Here is a 21,064-nt window from a genome sequence, read left to right as displayed (position 1 = left end):
ACCTGGATCAAACTTTTCATTTGTTTGTTTGTTGTCAAAGCTAAGGATTTAAGCCCAGTTGTCACTGGTAGTTCTCATGGTGATAAAGCATCCAAGTGCTGTCACCCCCTGTGGCCCAGAACGTGGCCTGAGACTCCCAGCAGGTCTCATCAAAAAACTTCCCTGATGCAAACAGCCTCTTCATTTTAAATCTGCCCTGCCTTGTGTGCTAGTTTTTTAGATTGTGAAAGACTCACCAGCAAGGTGAATAGTTTATTTCAGTGGGACAGACAGTTGGCTGAGAAATATTATGTTAATATTTCCTAGCTTAAAAAAAAGAAAAAAGTAAGAAAAAGAAAGAATAAAGCAGGCTTGCACAATAACAGAGGTAAAGATGCAGGCACACACCTCATATTAAAGACTGTGTGTTGCTTTAGTCTTCAGGATGAGCACAAACCACTGGGAAATTCAAGCCATTATACACTTGCATGTGAATGCCCACACATACCTAATGCATTTGTGTGGGTTTCCCCCCACCCCCAGTCTCAATTTTCCACACAAATTAGATTAACTGTTGAGAATAACTTGGGTGAGAGGGATAGGATTTTGGGTTTTTGGAAGTAAGCATCAAAACTAAGATAAGTTTTCTCCCTTTGTCCTTCTGTACTTGTGAATGACAAGCAGATCAGCATTCTCGCTGCTTTCGAGCAAGAACAAACACTTCATTTCAAGGAACTGGCTGTGATGCTCCTGTTTGTTTATGATTTGGTGATAATGGCTTGGTAATGGTAGCCTGTAAGTCACTATCAGCATTTTAACATCTTCTATGGAAATTTCAGAGATATTTAATTTGCTCACTTGGTATATAAAAGCTATTCCTGCTGAGCATAATGTGTTGAATATAATTCTTACTCAATTACTAGAAGCGCTCTGTAAAAATTGTTGAAACTTCGTAAGGGAACCATAACACACCTGATAATTCAATTTGCCGTTTCTCTTCTCATTTAGCTGTTTTCATAACTGCAAGTGCAGTTTGAGAAGGGGAGTAGGTTGTGATTATTCATCTATTTTTAAAATTGTCTTTTGTCCTCTCTTTCTTTCTGCAATAGGTCTCCATAAGTCTTAGCACAGTGGGATGTAATTGTGGTCTGTTAGAGTTGCAAAAACCCCCTAGAATTATTGAAGTCTTGCTTTAATGAAAATGATCCTTTTCCATTTTTGAGCTGATGTGCATAGTTATAGAAGCCGCAGGAACAACCTGTGTTTCATGAAACAACTGTCGTTACAAAGGATTTTTTTTTTTTTCAAAATTCATCTTAAAATTTCTGTGGTTTTTTGACTGTTTAGATGTATTCCTGCAGCATAGTCTCTAGTCTGGGGTTAGTAACCTGATACTGTAAGCATAATTTCTAATTAGAAAAGGTACATTCTGAGTTTGTACCTGCCAGTGTTTCACTCAGACATTAAAGATTTGAGATGACCCAAGGAGGACCACAAGTGCTGGACAGGACAACAGCTTAGGAAACCTTACACTGGGAGCTGCAGGACGGAGGAGAGAAAGAACTGCTTCTCTCCAGGGAACCAACTCATACCGAGAGGCAAGAAGCCCCCCAAGGACTCTCCCTCCTGCCCGTTTGCTGTATTAGGACCTAGATGCCCCATGGATATTACTGAAATTTTCTTAAGGAGTGAGTGAGTGGATGGAGGAGAAGCTTTAAGTATAAGCAAAGCTACCAACAGAAAGCAGCAATTTTTTTGTTGTTGTTGTTGGGGGAGGGTCATGGATTTTTTTTGTGGGGGGTATTTTTTTGTGGGGGAGTGGGGCAGGAGTTGTGTGCTCAATCCAGTTGTCAAAAATGTTCGCTTTTACTAGGCGGAAAGCTGAAATTTTAGCTCAGCATACTTAATATTTTTGGAATACTTGCAATGGTGCCTCCTAAATGACAGGTGACAAAGCACAGTACGTTTAGAAAGTCCAGGCCTTTCTAGAAAGCTGTCTGAGTCTTTCAGCCTGGCAGAAGAAAAATGCAAGTCTTGCTTTTGTGGATTGTTGGTTCTGCCTTTCTGTACAGTTAAACTGTATTCGCCCGTGCCTCAGCTGGGTGAATGGACCTACCATAACATCTGTGTGGGACAGAGCACGTTGTGTGTGCGAGTTGAAATGTTGCTTTCTGCTCAGTCGTACATTTGTCATTCTCCGCCACGCTTGAGTTGTGGAAAGATTATGTTTATTTCTTAGCACTCTCTGCTCAGCAACTCACGTTTCCCTCTTAAGTAGCTGGTTTTAGAAACTGCTGGAAATATGATGCAGACTAAGTGGACCATGTATGTATTTATGCAACAGTCTTAGCCTCTTTTTTTTATGGCATGGTTTCAGATTTTGCTGATATATTTTTTTTTCTCCTGTCTTTCTCCAAATCCAAACATCTTTCTTTGCACTAAATACTCTCTCTTCATTTCCCCTTGTACAAACTACTTGTATGAACTATGGAGTATTGGTATCTAGGTATTTACCTGCAGGTGAAAAGGGAGACATGAAGTTTGAACCTAATGAAAGAAGTGGAAACTCAAATCTCTACAGCTATTCCAGACAGTCTTTGAAACATTAAAGCAAGTTTTATTACAGATATTAGTTTACGTTACACTCATTTATTAAAACCTAAGGACATCTTTATAAAAACTACTGTATATAAAGACAAGAGCAGTGCAATAGCAGTGTAAACCACATTTTTGGTTTACTTGGCAATCACTTTAGAAAGACAACATGATTCGAAATATGAAGATAGAGAATGCTGCAAAAAAATAGGACAGGATTAGATCAAAAATTAGATTAGCAAATCACTGGACACTGGCATGTATTGATTTCAAACATCAAATGTTATGTAAACAGTATTATTGTCAATGTATTAAGAAAGAATGATAAATCACTGTAACCCTAGAATTTCTAGTTAGCTTAATTAGCCTAAAATTTGACTGCAGACCATTAAAATAGACTATCGTACTGTATATATTATCTTCTTACTAATTTACTATTTATGTGAAAGGAGGACTAGGATAAATACCTGTCTTATACAAGAGAATTTTTGAAGTTGAGAAAAGATGCTTCTTCCTAGCAAGTGGGTGAGGTTACCAACTTTAAAAATCACTTTGACATGTTACTTCATTGCTTCTTCAGGTGGACAGTCCTCATATACCAATTACAGCCATAATAAAACTATTAAAAACAGTTACCATCTAAAATAGCTGCTACAATATGCTGAAGTACACATTAAGAGGCCAGATTATTTTTACTCTGTGCTTTTCTAAGACCGATAACCAGGCACGAAAGATGGTTAATTACAACACCAAGTCCTGCACAAGCTTTATAACTTATTTTTTTATGTCCTATGTTATACACAGCAATTATTAGTAAGTTGGACACTCAGTAAAACTGAAGAGAGAAAATTAGTTGGACAAGGAAGGGAGCTTCTGGAGCACAAAGGTCATAAATAGTTACTGAGACAGACACCTGCCGTTGTTAAACAGGGTGTGCAAGGTAATTATACCCTTCTGTAAATGTTAATTTCATATCCTTTATTTTTCCAGCTATATCAGGATGGGCATAGAGAAAATTATATTTTAGTCCAGGTTTCTTATTTTAGAGATATATTGTCTTTGAACCAGTCTCTTTCTGCAGAAATAATTGAAGAATTCATTGCAGTTTATCTGATTCACCATAATTTTGATTAGGTAAATGCAGAGGGATATCAGAGCACCACTACATAGATGGTTGAGATGTTCAGGTGACTGTTTATCTACCCAGTGCTCTTCTACAATGTCCCAAATGCTAAGTGAGAAGGGCCGATAGCGATGGCGGTAGGGAAACATGAGGTGAGCTATTTCCCCTTAGTTTAAGGCCCAACGAGCATTAGTCTTGTTCAGGATCCTACATTCTGCTAAACTAGAGAGGCTTTCAGATGATTATAACAACACAATTGATGAACAATTGTTCATCAGCTACAACATAAATTTATCCATAAATTAACTAGTAGACAAAATCAGAATTTCAGCCAGAGAGTATCTACTTTACATTAACTGGCTCTATATAGAGAATAAAAGAAAGCAAACAAACCAAAAGCACATCAATTACAAGGTATACATGTACTAGAAGTAAAGCATAAAACTGCTCATTAATAACGCACAATTCCCAAAGGGAAAAAAACCCTTACAAAATACAGTAAGTCACACAAACCAGTATCTAATACAAATTCCTTCATGAACATAAGCTTTTTACAAAGCTCTCTGTGGCGGTTATCACCTCACAAAGACAGCAGGTGCTGGCAGAAGGTAAAAGGAGAAAACAGTTACTGCTAAGCGCCAAGGTAAGTGATTGCTGTAGATACGGACTTTGTTGGGTATCTGCAGGGGTTATGGATCTTGGAGCTGATGTGGGAGTGTGGAGAAGATGTGATGCTGGCAGAGGCGTGGATGGCATTGCTTCCAGCTACCTGGTTTCTTTTGCTTTTCTTGCAAGCTGGCACTTACAGCACCACGTTACATCTCATAGGATCAGTTCCCTCACCGTCAGGAGCACTGACCCTTTCCCTGCTGAAGCTCTCATCATCAAGAAGAGAACAGTTTGCACTGTCTACCAGTATCTGCAAGCTGCTTACAGCAAGTCTTGGCTGTAGGTCCTTTTTGTTCTCAGCCAAAGTGTTTTGAATGGTTCTGCAATGGTCTGGTGAAATGTTCTTTTTAGAAAACTAGAATCTTACGTTTAGTGTGAGCCAAAGTGGAAAAAAGTAAAGACTCCATTTTATCTGAAGTGCTATGTTTCTCACAATGTAAAACACCCCAGCTGCACTGTGGCAGCTCTGTTGTGGTTCTGAGTTGCATGCAGAGGTGCTTATGCAGGAGCTTCTGTGAGGAGAGAGAATGGGCCGGGCCTTATGCTTACCTAGGCTGGAGCCTAGTGCCTGCAGGGTGGCACTCCCACCTGTGGCATTTGAATTCTTTCTTATTAGCTGTTGCCTGCCCTTACTCAGTAATACTTGACATTTTTTACTAGTTCGATTGCAAAGAAAAGGGGCATGAGCAGATTGGTGTCCTACACAGACTGGGCCTTTTGTGAAGACTGGGCACTCCTGTGGTCTCCAGCCTTGTTGGCTCACCCAGCACTATTTATTCCTGTTTGGCTTTAGTCACGTGCCATCATGCACTCTGGTCTGGTAGCTGTGAATTAGCTCAAATCACTCAGTAGTCTATCCCTTTCAAGTTCAACAGAAGACTAAAATGCACTCAAATCAAAGGGGTACAAAAGGAAAACTTGATTTTTTGTTGACAAGGTGTTCCTCATGTTGGTTATGCAGTAAAATATGTAGTTATTTTAAAGTTATTCAGATTTGCAAGACAAAATATTAAGCATGAAGGACTAATTTGGCATTAGCATGGCTTTGCGTTACGATTTCTAGATTGATTCCTCTGGTTATCATTACCATCTTCTCCATGTGTATATCTTGAATGACTGAATTTCACAGGATTTTCTCATGTAATTGATACTCCATGATTTTAAAATAAACCTGTCCTGCAGAAAGTTAAGTCAAGCTATTGCAACCTTGTGACCAAGTCCTTCACACACTTCTGCGGTAGCATCATTGCCCTTCTGGCCTACAAATGAATTCTTAGATTTGTGAGGGGTAAATTCTGAAGCCAGTCAGTGGCTGAGGGAATTAGATTATTGCCTTGTAAAGCAGTGGGACAAGTGTGCTATTGCTTTTGAAAGATATAGTTTGTTGATTTTCTTCTGTTTCTCTTTCATCTTCAAGGACTATGGGGTGGAATGGGGTGCCTGTGTTGCTTCTTAATAAAGCTTCCCTCTTCAGGAGGGTGTGTGAAGCTGAAGCCAAGATGTGCTCACATGTTTGACGTCTTAGTAGAATCATTGCCAATGATCTTAAAAGGTGTATTAAGGTTGACATGATCGCTACCCTGCAGTTTGACTCAAGGAAAGAACTTCACTTACCTTGTGACGTATACGACAATTTGGTTAAGCGATGGGGATTGCCAGCATCTACCCTATTGTGACAAAATGTTCACCAGAGAACTTTGGAAAAACTCACATTCAGTATTCTGACACTTAGATTAGGCTCAAATGGCAATAGATGGATGGGGAGGCAAAGTAAAAGTTATCTACCAAAGGTTTGTCTTGTGATCTTTTTCCACCTTTGTGTGGATTTGCCAGAGCAACTTAATTTTCTTCCTTTTGAGCATTTCCTCAAATATGATGATTTCTTTCAGAAAGAATATTGTCGGTCTAGAATTAAAATATTGCTTACAGACTACTTTCTTCTTCTATATCATTTTTCTATAGAAGTTGTCTGAATGGTGTTTCTCTTCAGGTGACTTGCTCAATCTCTCTCGTAGTCTTTCTGTCTCCTGATTATTCATCATTTTATCAGCTCTTGTCATTTAGTTGATTTTCTTGGAAGCTGCTCCTTCAAGTCGGATCTTACCTCTCCCATCTTGAGGCACATCAATATAATTTTCTGGAAGAAATAAACCACAAATGTTCCCATAATGTTTCGTGAGCACACAACATCAAAGTATTTCCTGTAAAGAAAAACTTGTAGTTTTCTCAGTTGTGGATTTGATTTGGGGAGGCAGGAAAGAGGACAGAAAAGCATGAGAAAGAAATAAGAGGTCTCAGTTGGCCTCTACCTTCACTCACTAGCTCTACATGGCCCAGTGTGAGATCGTGTGACATGGATGGTTGCACTCTCCTCTTTTTTTCTACATAGTCAGAGTCCGAGGCCAGCCTTGTTTCTCCCTGTTCATATTAGGCTGGTCTTGGTCCCGCAAAATATTAATCACGCATTAGGTGTGCAGGTTGCTTATTCCTACCTGTAACCTGGGGGAACATGGAGTGCTGCCTGGCTCCTGGGCCTGGGCGCACACCTGAGGTGCTAATGATGTGCCAGGCCCACCACCAGCTGAGCATAAACAAGAGGGAACCCTTAGATCTTGGCAGGGAGGGAGATGGAATGCTTTCCTGCAGGTCATAGAGGCTTGGCTCCTGGAGACAGCAAGGCTGTATGCTAAATGATAAAAATAAGATTTCACCCCAAATCCCTCTTTCTGTACATATGTCAGTGTACCCATTCCACCTTGTCATGTTGTCTACTACCTATGAGATTAAAAGATCAATTATTTGCCTGGAAAGATGAAAAAGGAAATGCAAAGAACTGCTGAACTCTTCATTTCTACTGGCTGTAGTCTATCATGAAAGTACGAAGTGCAGAGGGCTTCCTTCTGTAACCATAATTTTACTTTGAAATAAATCTTATTTCCTTGGACCATCTCATCGCTGTATACATGAGTAGAGCGTGCCTGTGACCATACAGTAAATGTCTTTATCAAATGGCACAACATCTTCCTGCTGTACTCATTACCAAGTTATGCATCAGACCAAGCATCAGCTGCTTACTCCTATTCCTTTCACATGATGAGAAAATGCACTTCTATTTCCACATATGTAAATGAATAAATATTATATTCATGTGCTTTCCTCACAGAAGTGTTGTGAGTATTCATAGTTTTTTGCTTACAGTGCCTTCTGCACATAATCAATGCTTTAAATCTGCCCATCTTCACCTTGTGCAGTGTGCACACGTGTAATTTGCTTTGTGATCTGTCCGTATATATAAACTATGGCAGCGTGCAGGTAAATTGGCTGAAAGCCCAACTAGGTGAAGTTTTGAGGTAGACCAAGGTTTCTAATAATAATAATAAACCAAAGCAATGCATCTGTTTGCTCAAGCAGGCAAGCACAATGGTACGAAGATAAGCTGTTGAAGGCACAGTTTGGTATCCTAGTAGCAACAATACTTAATCAACTTCTCTCACCAGACAGAGTTCTTTGCTTATTGGGTATTCCCAAGTCTATGTGCTGCATTATACATATTGCATTCTATTAATGTATAAAACATAAAGGAACATCTGGTTCAGACAGCAGATTATCTGCGGGAATCAGCTTGTCTGAGGTTATCTGGTGTTTACCCATCAAATCTATTCAGTATATGAAGCCTGGGTCTCAACTTTCGCATCAGCATAACTCCATTGAATTTGCAGCAGTGAATCTGCTTGGAAGTGCAAGGTCGGGTAGGCAGCCCCCTTAGCTGTAGCCGAACTGTAGTACCTTAATTCAGATTCAGGCATTCCTTGCAGTGCTGTTAGTCAACGAGGACCTCTGAGCAGAAATACATAATTCACTCATAATTAAATCAGAGGATTCAAGCCTTCAAAACTCAATCAAATGAAACCTATGTCAAGGTTTGATTGCTTTCTAGTAATCAAATAGCCTAGCCAGCCTTATTCATGTTAGAAATTAAAAAAAACTACTTTGCACTGTTTTGTTCAGTCACTGTCCTTTTTTTTGATGTTGGTAGAAATGGATACTAACGAAACATGCAAACCTGCCTCTTGTGAGGTCTGTAGGGAGCAAAGTTTAAAACAAGTCTGTTTGCATCCAGGAGAGAGTCTCCTGATACTTAGTTATAACTAATCTAAAAAATATCTGGGGAGAAACTGAAGAGCATGAGCACTTACCATGGCTTGGACCCACCTACGTCCTTCACAGCACCTTCAGTTGGTTTCATTTCACTCTTCTGTAGAGTGCTATGTGTACCTTAGCTCAGATGAAATGCTTTAGTAATCTACAGTCTGCATAATTTAAATCACGAGACTGTTGGACAGGATGCAGTTTCTTTTATCTATTTTTTTAAGAGATGTTTAGAGATGGAGCAGGGAGAGCAGCCATTTGTGTGTTCCAGGACACACTGCAATTTTAAATATGTCATCAGCCAGTTACTCTTTTCCTGTACCTGAGAGTCCCAAAGTTGCTCCTGGCCAAACCGTTCTTCCAAGGTTAATGTAAAATCAAGAGTGTCACCAAGGTGGTGTAAAATGAGAGTTCCCAGATCCAGAGACCACAGAAAAGTTTATGAATATTCGTATGCAGCTCAGGAGATAAAATACCACTCAAGTGCGTAGCTTTGATTCTCTGCCAGTTCCCCTTGTGTGTATAAAGCTACGGGAGAATGGGTGGGAGGATGTGAACAGCAGAGCCAGCAACACATAGACCACACTCAGCCCTGAAAGCCTCTTACATCAAGTATGAAATATTCGCCCTGTGTTTTCTGAGCTCTTGGCTGAGCCTGGTGCTGAATCAATAGCTTCTGCCTGAAACCGAACCCTGACAGGGCGGATGCCAAGCTAAAAGGTCCTCTTCCTCCAGTGAGATACGAAAGGGAGGGTGTGATTGACTGATTGATGGCTGGACCAGTAAAACTGAGTGCTTTAGATAATTTTTTTTTAAAATCCTTGCATTTTCCTAAGAAAGATGAATGCAAATTCCCATGTGCAGTCATCCAGAGTATGATATCCCAGCCTCCCAAAGCAGCATGCTTGGCAACAGAAATCCCATATTTGTCACTTCTGGCCACTTTTACTGCATTTTAACCTATTTAGTGCTGAAGTGTGTGCTCTGGAGCAGGCTCAGGTTGCTCGTGCTCACTAGCAAAGGTTACCAGCAGTGTGTAGCACCCCAGGTTGCCATTGCTGCTCCACCTGACTGCTCAGTGAACAACACCCAGTCGAGCTGCATTGATTTTTGTTGCCCGGCGAGGAAGAAGCTAACTAAAAGATTGCCTCCTCTTCCACAGCTATAACTTTGCATGGTGGCTTAGTTCTGCTGGAAAAAATGACATCCATTAATAACGAAGGAATGATTCAGAGCCTCTGGAGACAAGTTTTTTTCAGGAACTTTTGTCATTTTCTGACAAATGAAGTAAACATTTGCCACATTCACCGTTCCAGGGCCTCTTGCTAAGTTAGTGTTCACATAAAAGTGCCATCAATCACCACAGCCTCTTCAGACCTGAGATAACAAAGCAAACAGTTTCTGCAAATGTCCAGATCTTGCTCTGGCATAAAATTGTATTACACTGATCTAAGCAGACCTACACTGATCTGAGCCTGCTGAGGTTTTGCTGCAATGCCTTCAAATCTGGTCATGTTAGGAGTGGAAGAAAAGCTCTCTCTCTGTTCATAGGAAGAGCTTGGGTACCAGGCTAACAAAACAGCTTTCTGTAATAAGAAGCCCTTGGCAGATGCATTGGTTATTGCAGGCAATCGGAATGTCCTCCTTCCCCATAAATGGAAGAACAAGGGAGGACAAAGCACAATGCACTAGATTTTGAAAAAAACCTCACGAGACTGAAGGGAAAGGATATGAGACATGAATTGCAGGACAAGGACCAAATGAAAATCCATTCAGTTGTCTAAATATATTACAAACCAGAAAGAAATAGAACATAATCTAATCCCTCTGTCTGTGGAGTCTGCCAAAGAGCAGGGGAATGATTTTCAAAGCTTGGCTTCTGTATACTCCTATGGCTATATCATTCATAGCATACAACATTATATGCAAAATGTATGCTGAAAAGCTGCTCTGGTTACCAAGTCTAATTCTTAAAAGTTATGAAATGCCAGAATGAGTGCTGCTGGTGAAATCTCAATTTGGCCCTCTTGTTTATGTGAAAGAAAGCAGGAAGTCTCAGACTTTTTGGGTGGGTCTTGTCATCTTTTTTCTTTAGGGGAATATAAAAATAGCTAAAAGATTCAGGTTCTTCCAATGTAGGGGAAACTTCAACAGCAACTAAAATTTGCTTCAGATTGGCTCAGTCCTGAAGAGGTCAAATGTTTCAGTTTTTTAAACTGACTTAATCAACATTAAGCAGTGGCATTGGATGTTGCAATCTTGCCATACAGGAGTGGTGGTTTGGCCCCTATTTTCATCCTGAGGCTGAGTGACCTTTTATGGGGTTAGATCACTTTTGGTGCAGCACAAATTCTCCTCTGGTCTAGTTGTGAAATGCGTCACAGCACCTGCATGTGGTCAGATGAGAGGACTGCCTTAAATGATGGCAGATCAATTTTGTCACAGCCATTATGTAAAATGACCACTGTCACTGGTAGCCATCGCTAACGTTTCTAAAATAATAGCTGGCTCAGAAAAGATAGACAACCAGTGCTTAAGAGTTTAAACAAAACCCAAGCACTGGAAATTTTCAACTTGAAAAACAGACCCTGCATTTTCAAGTGATGTGGTATTTCTACTGTAGCTGACAATTCTGCAAAAGTGGAGAGAAATGTCAAAATATATTTGAAAGCAAATATGTCAGGAAAGTGTTAGGGATTAAACAGGATAAATGTGCAATACATGTCAGATTCATCAGAGTTAAGCAATTCTTTATCTGAAGACCTAAGAAAAGAAGGTGGAAATACCTATGATGTGTTAAGAACAAAACTAGAAGCTTCTGCCCCAGTAGGTGTGCTCTTGGTGGCTGGGGGACACATAAATCAGGCCAACAGAGAGAATCCCTTTGCTAAGTAGTCAGAAATGTCTGGGACGCTTCTATCCATCAGTTGTTAAGAAACCCTGCAGGACTTCATAAAAGTCTCATAAGCCTCAGGAAGGCATGGGATAGATGGGCTTGTTGAATTTTGATCATATTCCATGCGGATGTTTTGGAGGGGTTCTTATTTGAGGGCAGGTACCAACTGTATTAAGCTGGCAGTCCATAACTTACCTAGTGCAGGTGTGAATGACAACTAGAAAGGTTATTACACACTCTGGATTAAGCACAGAACTGTGAACTCCAAGTTGTGTGAGTGATGGACCTGGGGGGCAGCACCAGAGTGCTAAGGACATTAAGCAGTTCCCTGTTGGTTCAACAGAAGAATTTCTCAGCGGGGTTTCTCTGTCCTTCTGCTCTTTTGGAGGATATAACCTACCCTTTTGCTATCATAGGTTGTGATTTGCTATCCTTATTTAAGAGCAGCATGCGAAAGATAGGTCGGTTGTAACAGTGAGTGGAAGAATATGCATTTAGCTGGTGTCTTCTGGAAAGATAAGACCTACTTACAAGTCTCCTGCCATATTCCCTGAGCTGTGCTGGGATGTACTATGTACTTCAACACACACAAGGCTATCAGGAGAGAAAGCTTTTGCTGCTGTGAGTTAACTTCATAGTAGTCCCACTGAAGTACCAGAAAGCCTGCTTTCCATGATTCATGCTCGGAAAGCCACGATCACACAAGAGATGCTGTCTGCTCATATCGTTGCTTTGCAGGTGGGAAGAAACCATTTGGATTATATTCATTTCGTTTGGATTCTGTTTACAGAAATGTAAAGCTCATGATGCAATGTGCTGGTGTCACTACAATGGCGTGCTCGATGAGGAACAAGTCAGACACAAGGCATGAATAGGACCAACTCAAAACTGCAGGTGGAATAGGTCCTACCTACCAGCCACTGAAAATGGGGCTGTATGTCACCTGTCAGACTGTTCTCCTCCCTTCCACCTGGGAAATATAGGTGGGAAATAGGTATGTGCTTACTTCCATTATGCTTTCAGAGAAGAATTGCCTGTCATAGAATCGTTTTTGTTGCAAAAGACCTTCAAGATCTTCGAGCCCAGCCGTTAACCTAACACTGCCAAGTCCACCTCTAAACCATGTCCCTAAGAACCTCATATATGCATCTTTTAAATACCTCCAAGGTCTGTGTTATGGAAGCTAGTTATCACATAAAGGCTTCATATATTACAAAAGGGAGTGCTGCCAGCTGCCTTAGACATTGGAGCATTGTAGCAATGTATTCAAGAATAGCAATGACTGTTGACAATGCTTGAGAAAGGGTTACTAGGAAAAGTCAAGTGCACAAATTAAGCAGCAGTGCAATTTTTAAGAAAATTCCATTTTAACAATTTGCTATGAGTGCTGATAAATCTGGCTTTTAGATTGCTTGCTCCATTTCTTAAGAATCCCATCTCTTTTGGTCTGGATTAAGCTTGCATAACTCTCATACGGACTGGGGGATATAAAACAAACTGCACTTCACATCACTGCTGAGAGCTGCTCACTGGCTTTAAGGGAGCTTTAGAAACTCTGGGAAGATCTTGCATTCCCGGAGTAGGCTGGCTTGGGCACTTGTACAGGAGAAGGAGCTGCTATTGGATGGCAGGTACCTGCTGGCCAGGTCCTTTGTTGTGCTGCTGTCCTGTAGAAGAAAGGCTGATGGGTCAGGGGAGGTGCAGGGCCACTCTCCATACCAGGGTGACATAGAGCAACTTGAAGGATTTACACTCTGCTGCTGCTTATTTCCAAGGTAAACCTGAACCCAGTACTAAGACCTGCTAATTAATAACAGCCAAGTCCTCCACTGGTGTGTAGTCACACATGAGATAAGGTTCCTCACACCAGTGGAGGGTCTTTGTTTGCATCTTTAAATTACTTTTTAATTTGATTCTATGACTTCTTTTTGCTAATATGGAGTTCAAAGACGGTATTCAGAGGAATATTTTCTTTATAGGATGTGTCTGGGCTTCATACTGGTGTGTCCTCTGCTTTGGACTTGTGCCTAGAGCAGTGCTCTGAGCTGGTAGCCAGAGAACAGGAAAACAAATTGCAACTGGTTAGAAATTGCATCCCAGCTCCCCCCTGCAATGAAGAGGAGGGCCCTGCACCAGTGCTGGTTTTGGTGCAGTGCATGGTCGTGTTACCAATCATCTGGCTGCCTTTTTGCTAAGAGAAGCTTGGGATCTGCTCAGATCCCAGGTCTGTCTCACAGATGGACGTGGGAGGAGACTTGGCACTTGGAGTGAGCCTGGAGAGCTGTTGCAGGAAAGGACTTGCCTTCCCCACCTCCTCCACCAGAACTGCAAGTGTTAAAACAGCAGCGGGCTTAACTTTTGTTATTGTAATAATATGGCTGCCTGGCTAACAGACCAAAGCGAAGACAGAAAACAGGTTTCCTCTAGAGTCTCTGGAGTATCTATAATTGTGCAAATTAAATATGTCTTTTGTCCCATCAACTGAGTTGGGTGGGAGTGGAATGAAACCACACAGGATACAATTTTCTCTATTTTTTACTAAAGGCCATATTTTACTTTTCTCACTTACAAAGAGCAGTGATGTGAAACCAATAGGGTTGCTAACATAAATAAATATTACTTACTGTGAATAATGGTTTCTGAAGTAATTCTGTGCTTCTGAAGGTCAAGTACTTCTCAGTTAGTAGCAATGTTTTTCATTTGATAGCTCCTGAAATGGTTGACACTCCTAAACAAAGCTCTGGACAGCAAAACCATCCAGTTTTGTTGGAGAATTTCTTGAGTGTTGTTGTTGTTTGTTTTTTTTTTTTTAAGGAAATATGAAGCATTCAGAGTTCTGATTTATGAGTGCTAAATAGAGGAACAGATGAAGGTTTGGGGACACAAATTGAAAGATGATCACTGTAAAGCTGCATGTGTCTTCCCTCAGTGAAGCATTGCAGCCTGATTTTTAATGACCTGAAATGTTTTCTTCCTTCTCTTAAGGTTACTTCAAAAAAATATTCAAATACCCAAGGCCTTCCAAAGCATCTCAAAAGTGTGGATGTCAAATTATAAGCAAAACTGAAACTAAGCTGGACTTACTAATTTGCCAGACATCTATGAAACCCTCGAGTCACTTCCAGAGCACCTGAATCATATGTGTCACTTGAGGCTGAAATCCATCTGGCTGATTGTTGCCAAATTTTCCTGCAGGCTAATGTGTGTCAACCATTAAATAACTGGTACACCTGAAGGCAAATTAATTTGTATGGTTCACAAGAAAAAAACAAACCAAACCAAAACTGGTTTTGTTATGTATACAGTTTGAATTGTCTTCAGTTTTTTTCAAGGCCTCTATGAATCATGATGCCAAACTGAATAGGGGTATAATGTAATGAACTCAGACTTCTTGTTCCACTTGAGACTGTGCTCATTTTCACATATTTTCAGCTAATCGGAGTGACCAAATAGCTTTAATTGCATGCCTGTCAGAGAGGAAGATGACTTGAGATACTTAGACACGGAGAAACCAAGAGGAACTATTGCTAGTGGCAAGATAGTCTTTTTTTTGCCTGCTTCTTTTAAGATCTGGGACAGGCATGTTGCTTTGGAAAAGCTATTATTGCTATGTGTAATTTAACTGCATAGATACTGTAAGTGGGTTTCATCTCACCTAACTTAAGACATCAAAATGGTTAGATGCCTTAATTTTCAGTGAGTCACCTCAGGCTCCTTTATTGTCAACAAACAGCAACAGGCACCTCCACAGAGCTACTCTTGTTCTCCTGGGATAGGTGTCAAGTTGGGTGAGTGATGCTGTGGAGGCTCCCCTTGATCCTTACTGGTTCCAAAAGAAACTGATGAGTGATCACTTCAGTCCCACACCTAACTTAGGGAATGTGCAGTCCCACTGCCCCCAAAAACTGAATTACAAAAATGCGTAATGCTAGGACAAATTTCTGTTACCATCATGTTCAGTCTCATATTGCCACATGCAAATATATAATCTTCTATGTAAATATATCCAACTCTGTTATTTACAATCTGATACCACTAAAAGTGGAAGTTGTTCTGTATTCTCCATGCTCTGGTCAGAAATCTTCTTCCCTCGTGTTTATTCATGAGCAGATTTTATTCATGTGTTTAAAACCTATAACATACTGAAAGATTTTGATGGAAGCCAAGACCTGTAGGTATTTCCCCACATACAGCTACATCTGGAAGGAAAAGCAGCTTCTTACCCTACACGTGCATGTGCAGTCCCAAAGATTTTTTTTTTCGTCTCTCTCATGAACTTCCATTGGCTAAATGGCAGGAAAAGTGCATCCCTGAGGCTTGTGACTGTGTCACCTTAAGAGATGCTGCATGCACCTGTGGATGGGGTAGTAGATGGGCACTCTTTGGAGCAGGGTTTGATACTTTTTTATTCAATTTTTTTTCCCCCACAGTGGAAGCTCTTGGTACTGCTGTAAAACCTCTGTGAAACTTTGAATATTTCTATATCAGTGGTAAGGACTGAATTATCTGAATGTCTCTGATTTCAGCTCATCTCAATTTCCCAAAAGTTGATGTTACAGACTTTCACAGTCTGTTCTCACAAAGGGGCTTTGGCATACCTAAGATACTCAAGTATTCTTCACTTTTGCTGAGCTCTTACACAGCAGTGTCAACCCATACATCTAAAACCCAAGAGAGTGCAATGAAACGTACAAGAGGCTTTACAAGAATGTGCCCTTCTATGTAAAATTCAAGTACCTGATATGAGAAAAGGACTTCCTTTCATGCTGGCTGACAGTTTGAATTTAACAGATCTGTATTATTTGCAAGATACTGCTTTGCTATAAATTGAAAGCCAGGTTTAAAAAGCAAGTAGTAAAACTTACCATGTGATGCATGATGTAGCTTGCTAGGATGCTGCCATTCCCTGCTTATGCAATCTGCTACTATAGCCAAAAATTTTACTAGGGATACTATAAAAACAAAGACACCAAAACTTTGGTATAATGGTTGTGCCTCATTCAGAAAGAAGAGCAGTTATAGATTGTATTCTTTTATTAAGTCTAATCACTTTTAATTTTTTTTGGTAATTCATTTCCCATACAGTGACCAATAATTTATTTATAAATTAAGGACATAATTTAAAAGGATGTTTATGCAAGCTATATTCATTGTGAGTATCTTTACTCATGTGGATGGTCAATTCTAAGTGTTGTAACAGGTCTTTGTAACTTACAGATGAGGTTAAATGCAGCTTTATTATATAGGATGAAGTACGTGGTTTATACCTTGAAGTTAATTGAGTTGTACAAAAAAGTTAGTAAGTGAAGGAGAAATGTGGACATATGTAAGGAAGTATGTGAGTATCTTTATAGTGGTATGAGTGCACATGCATGTGTTTATGTATCTTATCTATGTATCTATTATTTATTTACCTGCCCATTATCTCTGTAGATAATCTCCCACATTTTATATACAACTGTAGCTTAGTTTCTTTGTAAAACTCAAAGCTAAACAGAAGTAGTCCAACCTGTCAGGTGAATATCCTGCTCCTTTTAGTATTTCTTTTAGCCTAGTGCTCTTCGCCACCTTGGTATCAGGAAAATTCAGCCTATTAATATTGCTGCCCAGCATGTCCTGAAGTCCAGGAGAGCATAAAAATGAACACATTCTTGGAAACTGAACTTTGAAACATGCTGAAGGAAGGAAAGGGGCTAGCCAAACATTAGATTCGAGCGTTTAGGTACCATTTGCAGAGCTTCAAGGTGCTGACTTCTTTCAAGGCCCATGAAAGTCAATAAAACCAAAAGCCACTGAGATTTCAGAGGAATTAAGTTAGAAGCAGGAGAAGAATTTATTCTAGATTCCCCTTGGAAGAAGGTGGCAAAGATGGTTTCCAAAGCAGATCAGATTAATACACGGCTTGAACCGGATCCCAACTGGTTCATCAGCACTTCCTAATACCCCAGGCTCTTCATTCCCCTGGCAGCAGGGTGAGTGCTGCAGGGGCGAGGGGACAGAACAGTGGCCCTGAAGAGGGAGGTGGCTGGTTCCCGTGTCGGTATCCAACAACCACTTGGCAGCGAGGTTGGCCGTGAGCCCCTCTGGATGCTGGAACGGCCCCCTCAGTCCCCACCCAGCCTCTGCATTTCTTTTGCCTTACTACGTTACTTCCCTTTCTTGCTCCCATTTCCATTTTTCTCTCCTGCACATTAAAAACTTTCTGTAAGAACTGCTGCTCCCTCCAGGAGAGCCGAAAGAAGATGCGTGTGCTGCTTCCCTCAGCCTTCCCAGAGGCTCAACTGGCTCCAGCTGCAGAACGGTCTGTTTAGGAGGGAGGAATCTATTTCAGCACTTGAATTTTGATCTCCAAACCTGTGGTTTAGCCCAGTCTTCTGTATGTACTCCCAGTTAAATCAGCTTTTTTATTTACCTCTGCACAATACAAGAAATTCTTTCATTTCTGAAAAGAAAATGCATATTAATGACATATGGAAAAAATTGTGTTTCTTGAAATAATTATTCCTTTTACCAAAGAGCTTTATTTTCTGCTTTCGATTCGTAGTATTAAGAGGGCTAGTCTTCTGAGTCACAGCTCAAGAAAAAATATGTAGTAATTACTGTGTTGAGAGCTAGATTTCAATTGTGTTTCCTGTAACTGTTTTTTTATGTATACGATTTTTCTTTTCTAAACTGAATTTGTGTGGCTTTTCTAGCACTAGGAAATCTAAAACTATTTCTTTTAAAATAAATGTCTGAAGATACTTCAAAAAGGAGCATGGAACAGCTTTTTAGCATTAAAAAAATTATCATGGCAACAATTAAAAAAATAGGAGTAAAGCTGTTGCAATTTAATCTGGTTACTGTTCGGTTTCCTGTTGTAGATCCAGTATATGTTTCTTTGCACATAACCATTCAAACAATAAATATTTTTAAACTTTGTTTATTTGTAGTTAGAAGCAGAAGGGTAACACCTGCAACACCATCACTGGAACCAGCTCTATGTGCTGGAAAATACATTAGAAAGACAATTTTATGAAGAAATGCCTCTTTCCTCCCTGCCTTCCTCATGTAAAAAGCAATAGGAGAAGTTGAGGTGTGTTGAGATGTGGAAAGAGAAGAGGTCAAGGACCCTGGACAATTTTAGCAGGATGGAAGAGGCAAGAAAACAATTTCTCTTTCATGGTTACCTCAGCTGTATTGTCAGCTTTACAAAGAAACACACTTTGATACCAGTGGTGGAATTGTGACTGGTTTATTATTTTTAAATTGTCTCACAGCTGCATCTAGATATTGGTCTGCTGGGGTGTAAAACGTCCTTTGGCTGCAATAGGTTCTTTGTGCATGAATCAATGACAGCGTATGACCCCTGCTGAGTAGCATTTCTTGAGTCACAGAGAAAGGAAAAATGATGCTTGCGTGGCGTCATCGAGCTGAGGTACTCCACTTGTTATGGCTTGGTTTGAATGATAATTTATGAAGCATGGAAATTTTTGTTTTGAACAATTATTGCTGCCAGCTGGTGGTTATTCTCTGTTTGTTCTACATTATTATTAATTGTTCACTCATCTGTTTGTGTGTGTGTGCATGTTTTGTATTGTGGATCCATTGTATGCTCGTTTTTTCATGACAGACATTTAGGCTTCTTGCAGTTGCCCAGTGATGACTGCAGTTTTCAGGTGTGCACCTTAATATTAGATGAGAGGCAGAAGAATGTAATAATTTAGAATGAGTAATTCAACAACAGCTATCACATGCACACACTGTAACAAAGAATGTCACAGTGCTGTGTCAATGTTCTTGTGTCCATTATAATCTTGCAGCACTTCCAAATAAAAATTGGAAGCCAGTTACTTACACACAAAAACAATCTTCACCTCTTCAGCTCTCCCACCACCACCACTGGCTTTCTGTGCCTGCAGAACATGACAGAAGAGGATTTGGCAGGTGGTGCTGAGATGGGACTTTGCCCAGAGATTTCCATTCTTTGGTGTGATTATGCAATCACCGCACGGTCCCACTGGCATCAGCAGCTATTAGGCGCCAGCTGCATAATCAGGCGTTTATTGGAAGAGGTGGAGAGGAAGGCAGCCACATGTTTGTCCCCCGTGTTCCCTAATGGTAGAGGATGAAACAACTGGAAAAAGAATTGTACAATTTTTGATGTGCAGCTGTTGGTTCATGTTTTCTTACAGCTCTGTAAGTCTGACGAGAATGTAATCTTAGGAAAATGCAATGTTTGGGTAACAAAAACCCCAGGCAGTGCTACAGGCTTGGGGAAGAGTGGCTGGAAAGCTGCCTGGTGGAAAAGGACCTGGTGGTGTTGGTCAACAGCCAGCTGAACATGAGCAGGCAGTGTGCCCAGGTGGCCAAAAAGGCCAACAGCATCCTGCCTTGTATCAGGAAGAGTGTGGCCAGCAGGACTAGGGAAGCGATTGTCCCCCTGTACTCGGTGCTGGTGAGGCCCCACCTTGAATCCTGTGTTCAGTTTTGGGCCCCTCACTACAGGAAAGCCATTGAGGTGCTGGAGAGAGCTCAGAGAAGGACAACGAAGCTGGTGAGAGGCCTGGAGCACAAGTCTGATGAGGAGCTGCTGAGGGAACTGGGGCTGTTCAGCCTGGAGAAAAGGAGGCTGAGGGGAGACCTTGTTGCTGTCTGCAACTCCCTGGAAGGAGGTTGTAATGTGGAGGGTGTTGGTCTCTTCTCCCAAGTAGCAAGTGATAGGACAAGAGGAAATGGCTTTAAGTTGCTAGCTTTGAAAAGAAATGTACACTTAGGTGAGATGAATCTCACTGTCAGACTTCAGCTGGTTAAATGTTAGTGACTTGTATAAGCTCATTTTCCTGCATAATGACAAAAAGGAAGCTTCCAAGTCATTCAGTCCATCCTAAGAGAAGTGGGATGATTAGCCCTCTGGAAATGCCTCTTTCAATGTGTTCGTGAGGATGCCTAAATAACTAGTAGACGCTTGACTTTTAGATGGTTAAATTGACTTAGGTTAATCCTGCTCTTTATCGCCAGTCAAGATTTGCGTAAATTGATCTTCCAGGTGTTGGATCTTTTTCTGCCTTTGTTTGCTACATTCTTCTATTATCTGAAGTCTCCTTGCCACAAAGAATTTACAGCCTGGGATCAAATTGTGTTTTAATGCTCTTTTAGCCTTAAGCTTCTTAAAGTTCTCACAGTTTGACAGACTTTCCAAAAGTCAAATAAGCTCTGCAGCTCTTTTCTGGATGCTTTCCCATCTGCCATTAGATTTTTTTCTGCTACAGGCCCTAATGAAGGTGATGTTTCCCTCTTGCAGTCTCACCACTAAATAAGATAACAGCTCCTTACTTCTAATTGCCGTGTCCTCTTTACACACTCAAGAATTTTGTTAGCTTGCTTAGCCATCATACTGTATAGGAAATTGGTGGTGGGTTATTACCTATTGTATTACAGGATGTTCTATATCAGTGGTGCCTAAAACGGAACAGTAGAGAGTGAGTTATGTCCTGGTTTCTACTACAGAACAAAAAATATGCAATCTTAGTGTTGTGAGACAGGAACTTTGTTGCCCTGGTGCATGTGCTAAGTTTCAGATACCAAAACAGTGTGTGGTATAATCAGCCTTTAAGAGCTAGATTACAGCCTGCTGTGTATTTGATCTTTGTAAAGCATTTTCAAATTTTTAT

At 40.6% G+C, this 21,064-nt stretch overlaps 1 protein-coding gene across 4 annotated transcripts in view; it reads right to left on the bottom strand.

Annotated features, from left to right (window-relative positions):
• Window positions 1–2,629: 2,629 nt before the first annotated feature.
• Window positions 2,630–21,064, bottom strand: part of SHISAL1 (shisa like 1) — an 83,799-nt gene continuing 65,364 nt past the window's right edge. The window contains exon 5 of one of the 4 annotated variants that reach the window (XM_065638544.1): window positions 2,630–6,503. In XM_065638544.1, coding sequence (XP_065494616.1) covers window position 6,503 — 1 coding nt within the window. In that variant the 3' untranslated portion in view covers window positions 2,630–6,502. The other 3 variants (XM_065638555.1, XM_065638534.1, XM_065638523.1) reach the window with 3 other exon arrangements.

The sequence above is a fragment of the Caloenas nicobarica genome, chromosome 1 (assembly GCF_036013445.1).
Source record: "Caloenas nicobarica isolate bCalNic1 chromosome 1, bCalNic1.hap1, whole genome shotgun sequence".
NCBI lineage: Eukaryota > Metazoa > Chordata > Aves > Columbiformes > Columbidae > Caloenas > Caloenas nicobarica.
This window is presented reverse-complemented; position numbering and strand designations above follow the sequence as displayed.